At 48.5% G+C, this 10,854-nt stretch overlaps 1 protein-coding gene across 2 annotated transcripts; it reads right to left on the reverse strand.

The window, feature by feature from the left end:
• Positions 1-1,382: 1,382 nt before the first annotated feature.
• PSMG4 (proteasome assembly chaperone 4) lies at positions 1,383-9,886 on the reverse strand. Of its 2 annotated transcripts, none has more exons than XM_074987741.1 (3): positions 9,616-9,881; positions 4,459-4,534; positions 1,383-1,835 (listed from the first exon to the last, which is right to left on the reverse strand). In XM_074987741.1, the coding sequence occupies exons 1-3, from the start codon at positions 9,832-9,834 to the stop codon at positions 1,714-1,716; spliced, it is 417 nt and encodes a 138-aa protein (XP_074843842.1). In that variant the 5' UTR covers positions 9,835-9,881; the 3' UTR covers positions 1,383-1,713. The 2 variants fall into 2 exon arrangements, with proteins under 2 accessions (XP_074843842.1, XP_074843841.1); XM_074987740.1 differs by lacking the exon at positions 1,383-1,835 and adding an exon at positions 1,842-3,469 and having other exon boundaries at positions 9,616-9,886.
• Between the last annotated feature and the right edge of the window lie 968 nt (positions 9,887-10,854).

Raw genomic sequence — 10,854 nt, forward strand, 5'->3', positions numbered from 1 at the left:
CCTTTTAACTATTGACCTGGCACCCATAATAAACTAGACCAAGAGCCTTACCGGAGCCTACTAGCTGCTTTTTCTTTCTTGGGCACTATTACAGCAGCATTATACTTCGAGTGGACACTTTCCATGCACTTCACAGTATGTCACTTCACAGATGTGGAAATGGGTTACACAACATCCTCAATAACACAGAACAAGTCCACAGTTGGATGAAAACAGAACTATCACCTGCCCTTCAGTGTCCCTGTTTAATTGTGGGAAAATTCTGCCTTGGTGGTACTAGAACTTAAACCCTCATACAAGCGTCCCTCCTACTCCAGCACCTCCCTTTTGCTAACACACTTCACTCTCCCTCATCCGGGTACCCTGACCCAGGCACACCCACATTTCAGCCCTTGGCTGGAGGAAGAAAGAAGCACCCTGCCTCTCCTCCCCAGCTGTGGGAACAGCAGCAAAGTGCTCGTCCAGAAGGTTTTCCCTTGCTGCCCCCATAGCAGTGGGAGAGGCAACGCATGGGAGCAGCAGGGTTATGGAACTACATGTCCTGCCCAATCCCCATCCCACCCACCTCACCCTGCACTCCCACAGTGTAAGAGCACACACGCGTATGGCATCTTAGACTTGAGCTGAAACTGATTCTCATCCACTAAGCTCTGAGACAGAATACAACCTCCAAGGGCTCAGTGGAGAGAGAGAAGAAAAATTCCTACTTTCCAGGAGAAAGTTGTCACATTCAAAGTTTCCCCTGGTCACTTGCATCATCTCTGTCAAACTATCCTACTCTCCCTTCCTCTCTATAAAGCCCTTTTAAAGTGAGGCTTCACTCCGAAGAGGGCAGAAGTGTTACTGGAATGGTCCCCAGCTGCTGCATCGTGCGCTCAATTTACATGCCCGCTAGGCTTAACTACTCGCTCTTCCAACTCCACTTAGACTCTGAAGATGCTTTCCTGCCCCTGCATTATCAGCAGTAGTAGTAACAATATTATAATCCAAACCATACCCTTAATGTGTGGGTGTACAGGATGGAACAGAATCCTCCAAACTGTGTTGTTGCTGCATGACTAACAGGAAAACATTACTAAATGCAGCAGACAAAACTCTGGCTACACAGTGCATGCACACTGTCTGGGGGAAAAAAACCCACGCTTCAGGATCACATTTATATCCTTTTCAGTGGAAAATTCCTTACCTTTGGAAAAAAGCAAATTGCTGCTATTCTCCCACCAAACTGCAAATGAAAGTGATGTCACTGTGGCTTCCTTTTATCGAATTTGCTGATTTTTCACAACCCAGGCAACAACTTGCCATAAGCACTAGAGATTTGTTTTCTCTTGCTGTAATTATAATACATTAGTATGTTACAGACGCAACTGAAAGCCAGAGAACATTCTTGGACTGGCTTTAATTTCTATTGTAGATCAAGGCCTTACATACACAGTTCAAAATATCTTGCTTAACTCACAACATTCTTCCTCATACCCCACAATCACCCTTTTTTTTTTTTTTTTTTACCATCAGCTGCTCTCCAACACAAGAGGAACTCAAATTCTGGAAGAAATAAATTTTTACATCAATTTTTTTTCATATATTTGAGTTTGGTCCACACCATTTTGTAAAACTAACACACAACCAAAGTTTCAAATATTAACTCAGTCTATCAATATGAAACCTGATCAGTTTTTCTTTAAAAAGAAATTAAATTACAATGCTGCAAAGTCAGAACTTCTCTGGAAAAGCCTTCATTTCTTCCTTGATTCTGTTCTCTATGTGTAATGTGAAACTGCTGTCTGTATTCTGAAGATTGTAGCTGACGAAGACCTGTTTTTTAGTCTTCCTGGCTAAAATACAAAACAGTCATCCATTACTTGTTTCTAGGTTAGTGCTGGTAGTAGTCAAACATGTTATGGAAAGAACTGAGGCAAATGTCCTGTGTTACAACAAAAATGACAAGGAAGATCCACCTCTAAAGTAGGTATATAGATTATACTACTACTAAGTCAGGCTTGTTGGTTAGAAAGTTTAGGAGGCAGACAGCGATGAGTTTAGTAGACTCTTGCTTTGTGTGAACTCTATATATATATATAAACATTAGTCAGGTCCAAGGGGACCCTACTTGCCTGCAGCCAGCCTCACTGCTTACCCCCACACTGCTGGCTGGCTCAGGGGCTCCTTAGGAGGCATCTCCTGCCTTGCAGCTGCCCAGCACTATAATGCCAGGAGTGGAGCTGCCCAGGGCCAAGCCATGCCACAGCTGGAGCTGTCACTGCCAAAGCAGCCCCATGGCCAACCCGCGCCGCAGGTGGGGGGCAGCAGGGGTGCTCCAGCTAGCCAGCGGCTGGTGCAGGAGGCGAGGTGCCCTGCCCTGCAGCAGGGGAAACCGGAGCTGCCCACTTCCCCCAGCCAGAGGAATTCTGGAGATCTCCCCAGTCCCCCTCCCCAATTTATGTGGGATGTTACCCAAGATGCAACTGCCTCAAAGTGAGGGCTTACTGTAGTGTCTCAGTTAGGTTAGGGCCTGATCCAAAGTCCACAGCACTTAACCGAAAGGCTCCCACAGACTTCAGCTGGCTCTGGATCAAGCTCTTAAAGGTAATGCAGTTTGAGGTAATTTATGGCTTATACTGGACTTCTTACCAGATTACACAAACTAAAGTGAAGAGAATTTGTTTACAAAGATTTTTTGGGGGGTTAGGGGATAGACAAAATTAGACATTCAAAACAGCCTAATATAAAAATTCTAGGATAATAAGTAAAATGGATGTCATATTACCTGATCTGTGTACATTAGATAAAGCTATTTTCAAAGACAGACCTATCAATGGTGATTGAAACAAAATCCCCAAACTGTGGAAAGATGGCCCTGAATGAATGGTATGAAAAAAGTTCCAGTACAGAAAACAGATGTCTTAATTTTGACAAAATAACTAAAAGGGGAAATAGCAAGAAAAATGCTTGAAATAGCAGAGAAAAAAGTATGCAGTGGGTTTGCAAATAGCACACATGTCCTTGAGTTCTGAATTACTTCTGCACAATATCTGGAGGAGACACAAAATGGAGTTTCCAATGCTTGTGAATATTAGATAATTTTTCCAAGAACACCCCTCACCCCCAGTGCCTGGATCAAAGCACCAATAGGGAAATTAGATCCCCCATCAAACTTTCCCTGCAGAGTCAATGGGATCTAGGCCATGCTTGATACATTCCCTTGAAATTCAAAGAGAAGGGGGGAATTTGTACCAAAAATACCACCAATATCTCTGCTGTTACTCTGCCTCTTCGTCCTCTCAGATGAGCAAGATGGGCAACTTCAAAAAGTGGGAGGGGCGTGAAAAAGCACAGAACAGGGGTCAGCAACCCCCAGCACAGGTGCCAAAAGTGGCACGCGAACCAATTTTCATGGGCACTCGGGGCAGGAATTTAGCGCTGTCTCTCTTCCCCCATGCAGCCAGGAGCTTGTTCACAGCCACGTCGCCTGTCGATTAACAAAAGACCAGCTAATGCTACCAACCACCGTCTACATGGTAAAGTTCTGCATCTTTATTTATTAATGCAGCTGTTGTGAGTAGGTCTATTAGTGACTTTACAAAGTATCACTGGCACTTGGATGGTACAGAAGAGGCCGAAAGGTCAAATTTCAGCAAGGTTGGTGACCCCTGGTATGGAGGAACTTAACTCCCCTATACCTGAATGAGTTCAGTGCCTAAATACTGAGCAGTAATTCTCCACCTGTTTCATCCATAAACACTCAGAGCAGATGACATTCATGTAATGCACCTGCTCCCCGTTAGCCTAGACAGCCAGACTAGCTCTTGAGCTGCACTGAGCACAGTAAGTCCTTCTTCATAGAAGAAATGCTGATTAACTAGCAATAAGCGTTTACAGCCTCTTCGTTCACACTCTCACTATTGCAATAATCTGAGAACAGTGAGGCTCTTTAGGGCTGGGAGAGGGTTTTAATACAAGGATTCTCAAATGTCTCTGCACTGAAATGACCCCAGGGGGCAAGACTGAAGCCTGAGGCCACTGGAGCCCCACCGCCCTGGAATGGGGCAGACAGGAAGCAAAGGCAAAGCCCAAGGGTTTCAGCTCAAAGCAGGGGACCTGTAAGCTGAGCCCTGAATCCCTAGGGCTTTGTGCAATGTGATTTGGGCCTTCAGCTATAGCCCCCAGCAAGTCTAAAGCAAGCCCTAGCAACCCCACTAAAATGAGATCACGACCCCGTTGGAGAACTGCTGCTTTAACACAATGCAAGCTTCAAGCACAGTTGGTCCATACTTCATCGTGTCTGTATGAGACAAACTTGAATCTCTTACTGAGAAGTCATGCAACACTACTTGTGCTGACAGCAAGGTACTTCATTCCCAAACATGCAAGGTGGGAGCCAAAACAACCAAAGAATTTAAAACAGATTCTCAAAGGTACGATTGTGTCATAAACCCTCTCAACCATTACAGAACGCACCTAGTCGCTGGGCTAGAGAATTTGAGGCGGTGTCAGATGCATCTCCAAGAAGCGATGTAGACACTGGAATGGAGTCCTAGAAAGAGAGTATAAAAAAAAGTTGCTTATTCTGTACTAAAATTATCTATTTTTCCTAGCTACCAGTAAGCCAAAACAATATTCACTTTGTTTCGGTTTTAAAAAAGAGGAATCTGAAAAGATTTGCATTTCCTACCATCATTTAAGTACCTAGGTGCTACAATGCTCAAGCTGAGCTCTGACGTGTTAAAAAACACAGAGAACCAAAACATAGTGTCCTTCACATTATGTAAAGATGCTGGAGGAAAGCTGCAAAAGGGTCAAATGTTTAAAGGACCATCACAAGCATCTAGTTTGAGCTCTGGAGCATTGGAAGCAATTAGAATGAATTTGTAATTACACTGACTTGTACTCCCAAATCCCTGAGATGCTTTTCAAAATGTTCTCGGGTTGTCTATCATTTTTATACAGTGTATTCATTAAAAGTCTGTAATTACACACACCGGTATCATTTCACAACTAATACAATATATCACTTTTCCTATGCAATTTTCAGAAAAAAATTCCATAACCTGGAAATATTAAAGTAGGCACCACCGAGATACCCCTGTCCTAGACAAGAATCCAATTCAGCAACCTTAGTTCACACTCAGAAGTAAACAAGTACATTTCACTGAGTCTACTCACACAATTATTATGTAGTGAACAGTGCACAACTGGGCCCTCACGGAGGCAAGGGCTCCTACGAAGCCTGTGTCACTTAAACACTACCTTACAGAAAACTTTATACACTGCACACCTTGTCAAGTGTGTGTACCCCTGTGCACAGTCTAGATAAGTCTACACTGCACTTGGGTCTACAGCTGGCCTGGCCTGTGAGGTTATTTAATTGCAGGAGGCAAGTTTCTTACTGGCAGTAAATGATGAAGGGCTCCTAACACAAGGGGGTCTTCATGAATATTTGGGGCTCCTTAGAGGTTACTGCAATACAAACACCACCACACAGCCAAACATTTAAGGGACCATCACAAGCATCTAGTTTGAACTCTTGAGCATTGGAAGCCACAGAATTATACCCTCCCACTCATGCAATAGGCCCATAACCTCTTGAGGACTTTAGCAACTCAGCCAGTCTTAATTTAGAGACTTCAAATTACATTGAATCCACCCCTTATTCAAGTTCAAATCAGCAAGTGCCCTGCAAAGGAAGGCCAACCATCATGCTATCCTCCCTCCTACTGAGTCTCTGCCAATCCAATTGGGGGCGGGGGGGATTTCCTCTACTCCAAAATGTGGAGATGAGTTAGACTAGGGATGCAAAAAGTGGGGCGGTAAGCCCTTGGCGGGGTGAAATTTTTTGTAAGGGGGGAGTGCAAGACCATCGGGTGCTGGGTGTCGGACTCATTCATCTCATTAAAAATATTGAAATATGTTTGTGAATACATGTACATGAAAACCTTTTATATACCAATTCATAGAGTTTTTACATTCCACATACTTTCTGACACGTGCCAAAATGGTTTTTTCTTTAAATGTACATAAACATTTATCCCAGCTCAAACCACTGCAACACATTATTAAAGACCTACAACCTATCCTTAATCAGGATGCCACACTCCAGAAGGCCCTAGGTGACAGGCCTGTTCTCTCCTACAGACAACCTCCCAACCTTACGAGGATTCTCACCAGCAATCACCGTCTATGCTGCAGGAACACCAGTCCGGGAACTTTTCCTTGCCACAAAGCCCGTTGCCAGCTTTGTCCACATATCTATTCTGGAGATACCATCACTGGACCTAACCAGGTTATTCACAGAATCACAGGCACATTCTCATGTTCCTCAACTAACATCATATATGCCATCATGTGCCAACATTGCCCAGATGCTTTCTATATTGGACAGACTTCAAACTCTCTTAGACAAAGAGTTAATGGGCACAAAACAGACATAAAAACACAAACCTGATCCACAAACCGGCATTTTAATGGCGTGGGCCATTCTGTTAATGACCTGAAGGTCTGCGTCCTACTGAAGAGGAATTTTCACAACTGATTGGAAAGAGAGGCTGCTGAACTCTTTTATATCCAAATTTGACAAATTAACACACGGTTTGAACTGGGATGGGAATTTTTTAGGTCATTATAGGGGCTCTTTTGCATACTCGGCTTAATCTAATGCTTGACTCCCCCCACCCCTTTCTGTCCCCTCTACTCTCTGATTTGCTCACCTTGATAATATTTTTCTGATTTGTCAACCTTGATTACTATTTTTGGTTCTCTGTGCCTTAAATGTTGAGTCTGTTCTGGAATGGCTATGGTCTAAAGAAGTGGGTCTGTCCCAGGAAAGCTCATCACCTAATAAATTATTTTGTTAGTCTTTGAAGTGCTACCAGACTGCTTTTTTGTTTTGACAGTATACAGACTAGCACGGCTTTCTCTCCGTTTCCATCAGTTTGGATTGCATTAGACAGGTTGGGGAAGCCCTGCTAATTGCAGGGACGAAAAGTGGGGACCAATATCAAAAGTCTGCTCATCCACGAGGACAAGACCCACCTGGGAAAGGAATCTTGCGGCTAACTCAAAGCCCTCCTCATCTAGTGCCCACTGAAGCTATTTTCTGATTAATTACATCTATTCCCATGTACTCTCTCAGCAAAGAGGCATGTACCCTTCCACAGGTTTGCATCAGTCAATGCACAGAAATACATTTTAAAAATTTACTGCCGAGTCAAAATCATCCTGCAGGCATGGCACAGCCTGTTGTGTCCCCCTCTGGAATAGTGACCAATTGTCAAATATATTGCAACGGTCAAAATCTACTACGGATGAGTCAAGTGCAATTTTCAAAGGCTTAGACTGAGCCAAATCATCTCCCCGTTTGCTTCAGAATGCCACGGGGTATCAGAATCAAATAGGACATAAAAATGGAAGTCAGGTCTTGGCAATTATGTGCCTCAATTTACCCATCTGTAAAATGGAATTATGATATTTTCTCTTGTAAAGTGCTGTGAGATCTACAGAGGCAAAGCTGTCTAACAGAATGCCCACTGACATCAATGGGAGTCTTCCCACTGACTTCTGTAGTTTGTCCTGATCCAAAAATGTTCGCCACTTGCAGTGAATGGGACAATGTGGTGTGGTGATTCTGGGCTCTAGAGCTGCATGCAGCTCTTGGAGTCTTTAAATGCAGCTCCTCAGAGCTGCACATGTGGAGTACCCTCTGCCTGCTCCACACACACCCCACTGCTTTGTGGGACAAGCAGGTGGTGGCAGCAGTGGCAGCTCCTACCACACTGGTTCAGGCCTCGCCACAGTGCCTGCCTCCAGCTGCTGCGCAACTCACACCCTGCCACAGATCCTACCTCCAGCCACAGCGCAGCTCCTGCCACCATGGCTCAAGCACTGGTGCAGCAGCTCTGGCAAGTTGCTGTGAGCAGGGTGTGGGGGAGGGTGTGCCTGGCTCTGGGGAAGCAGGAGAGCATTCAGTTAGAGCAAGGGCAGAGGGGGAGCTGGGCGGGGCGGGGCTGTGGGGAAGGACATTTATTTGAAGTGCAGGGGGTGGGAAGGTCGGGGGGAGCCTGTCTGGGGGAGGGCATTCAGTTAGAGGGGGGAACTGCAGGTTCGGGAGCATGGAGGCTGGAGACCTTGGCTCTGGGGAAGGAGGACATTTGGAATGGGGGAGCATGGTGAATACGGAAGGATGACAACAAGAAGTGTGGCAATCCTTGAATTACTATTGGACAACACTGCTCTAAGATGTATGAGAAACCAATTTTCTGGCAAATTTTAACTACTTCTCTATTTACTTTGTCCCTCCATCTATTTGACAATATCCTGCAACAAAAGGAGATATTCCCTCTCCCTCCCACAAACTCTTCTAGTCCTGAAAAGCTGCTCAACTGCTAATCCTAAAACTTCAGCACCTGGACGTTCAGCAAAGGCATGAATTTTACAAAACAGGTTCAAACAAACAGGCGGACAGGATGTAGGCCAAAAAATATATAGTAAAAGTTTCAAAAGCACTCATGTAGGGCACTGCATCCAGTCATGAAATTTAGCTTCCTAAATGGAAATAGATGCCTCTGAAAATTATACCCAGGCCTGGTCAAAAAATAAGGGTTCAGTGGAGCTGAAACAATTTTTAGGGTGGGGAAGCTCAGCTGCTGCTCCTCCCCCACCATGCACCTTACTCCATTTGAGTCCCTCAGTGAGCCTAGCTAGAGCCACAGCTGGGGGTGGTTGCAAAACCCCAGGCACTGGACTAGTAGCGAGGACCCTCGTACCTACAACAGAGCTCCTGGGCCTAGCAACCAAGATCTCACATGACAAAGGAGCCCCCAGCAGTTGGGACCCCAGGAAACAACAACGGAGCCCACAGAGCCTGGAAGAGGTAAACAACACCCTGAGCAGCAGTGGGACCTCAGATGCAGGTGAGGACCCCAGCACAGAGCATAAAATCTGCATCACTACTTTCCGTACCTACACTTGACCACACTAAAGTTAGGGAGGCTTCGCTCTTAGTTACAATGCCCACGGCATGCAGGGCGAGATAACAACCTCTCAGGAAAGTGGGATTTAACACAGCCACATAGAAACCGTGGCAAAGACCTAGCTCGCTACAGCAGCAGCAGCTGGCAAATGACGTCTCAGCACCAGGAGGCGGCGCACACCCCAGCAGCCCTTGAGCCAGCCCTTGCTGGGTCTACACTAGGCAGCCAAGTTAGGCCCTGTAGACATAGCTAGGTCACTGAGCGACGGGGAGGGGAGTCTTCCGAGGGCCGAGCTGCTGCCTCCGGAGCTGGCGGATTTACAGGGCTGGCCAGACGCCCCCCGGCTGCAGCACGCGCCTACACGCCGCCAGCGGCAGGGGCCCAGCCAGCCGGCATCGCCCCGAAAACCGCCTTGGGGCGCCCCGCGCACACGAGGTCAGCGGAGCGAGCACGTGCACACGAGCGGCCCGCGCTAGAGGCCCCGTCGCGAGCATCTTCCCGGGGCTCTTCCGGGGCGGGACCAGCGGGGAGGGGAAAGAGCGGGAGGCAGCGCCAGCGGGGGGTGGGGAGTCAGGGCCTCGGGGAGCTGGGGGGGGGGTCCCGGCCGGGGGCGGCCCGGCGCAGGTAGGGGCCGGGGCCCGGCACTCACGTGGGGTCTACACATGGCCACGGCCAGGCTGCGCAGCGCGGGCTCCGCCCCCACCCAGAGGAAGAGCGAGTCCCGCAGCCGCATGGCGTGGAAGTGCACGAGCTGCTCGCCCGCGCGCCCGCAGAAATCGTGCAGGGAAATGCCCGGCGGGGCGGTCCCCTGGGGCGCGGGGCGCGCGGACCCCGCCGGGGCCTCCCCCTGCTCCTGCGCCGGCTCCATCCGCCTCGCGCCCGGCCGGCCGCGCCCGCCGCTGCCAGGCCGGAGCAAACGATCCCCGAGCGCAGCCCCGGCCCGCCTTTGGCGCGCGCCGAGCCCTCCCCCCGCCCAGCTGAGCTCAGCTCCCGGGGATGTTAGCGCAGTTCCTCCCCCGCCCCTGCCTGGCCCTTGCCCTCGCCCTCAGCCCAGCTGGCTCCCGGCCCTGCAGCCTCGGGGCTCTCCTGCAGCTGGCTGGGGGCCTCTCAGGGGGCTCAGGGACTGTAACATCCATCTGCCTTGGGGACTGAGCCAGCCCGTCCCAGCGCGCATTGTACTGTGCCCCGCTTATAGGAAGGGCGGAAGGACACCCAGAGGCAGTGCTCCCCAGTCCCTGCCCTGTTACCTGTAAAAACAAGAGGTGCTGGTACTCACACAGCTCCCCACCCCTCTCCCCCAGCCAATCCCATGGCTTCCGAGATGCCGGTACTCAGTGCCGGCGGAAAAGGGAAAACAAGCACTGCTTCCACATCCACCTCATTCAGGGACTGTCTAGCTAAGGCTCAGGGCCCTGCCGTGGGCCGCTCCGTGAATGTGTCACAAGCTCAGTGATCTATTTGTGCTTGCACAGGGAAACTTGAAAAAGTGAATCAAGGGTGGCTGGTGCGGTTGCTGTCTGCCCAAGTCAGCAGAGGACCTGACACAATAGGCCAAACATACGCATCCCGTGCATCTCACTGGGGAGATTAATACCAGCCCCGCTGCTCTGGAGAACGCCGTTGTTGTTACCTACCTGTCAATTTTGTGTGTGGTGAGCAGCGTGCAGTGGCCCAACTCACCCACCCAGGGAGACATAATGCCTGCTGCTCCAGAGGGAAGGTGACAAGTATCAGAGGGGTAGCCGTGTTCATCTGTAGCGCCAAAAACAATACAAAGTCTCGTGGCACCTTATAGACTAACATTTTTTGGAGCCTAAGCTTTTGTGAGCGAAGACCCGCTTCATCAGATGCATGGAACATGGGCTCCTGGTGCCACTTCTGAAATAAA

This window comes from Carettochelys insculpta, chromosome 2, assembly GCF_033958435.1.
Source record: "Carettochelys insculpta isolate YL-2023 chromosome 2, ASM3395843v1, whole genome shotgun sequence".
NCBI classification, from domain to species: Eukaryota; Metazoa; Chordata; order Testudines; family Carettochelyidae; genus Carettochelys; species Carettochelys insculpta.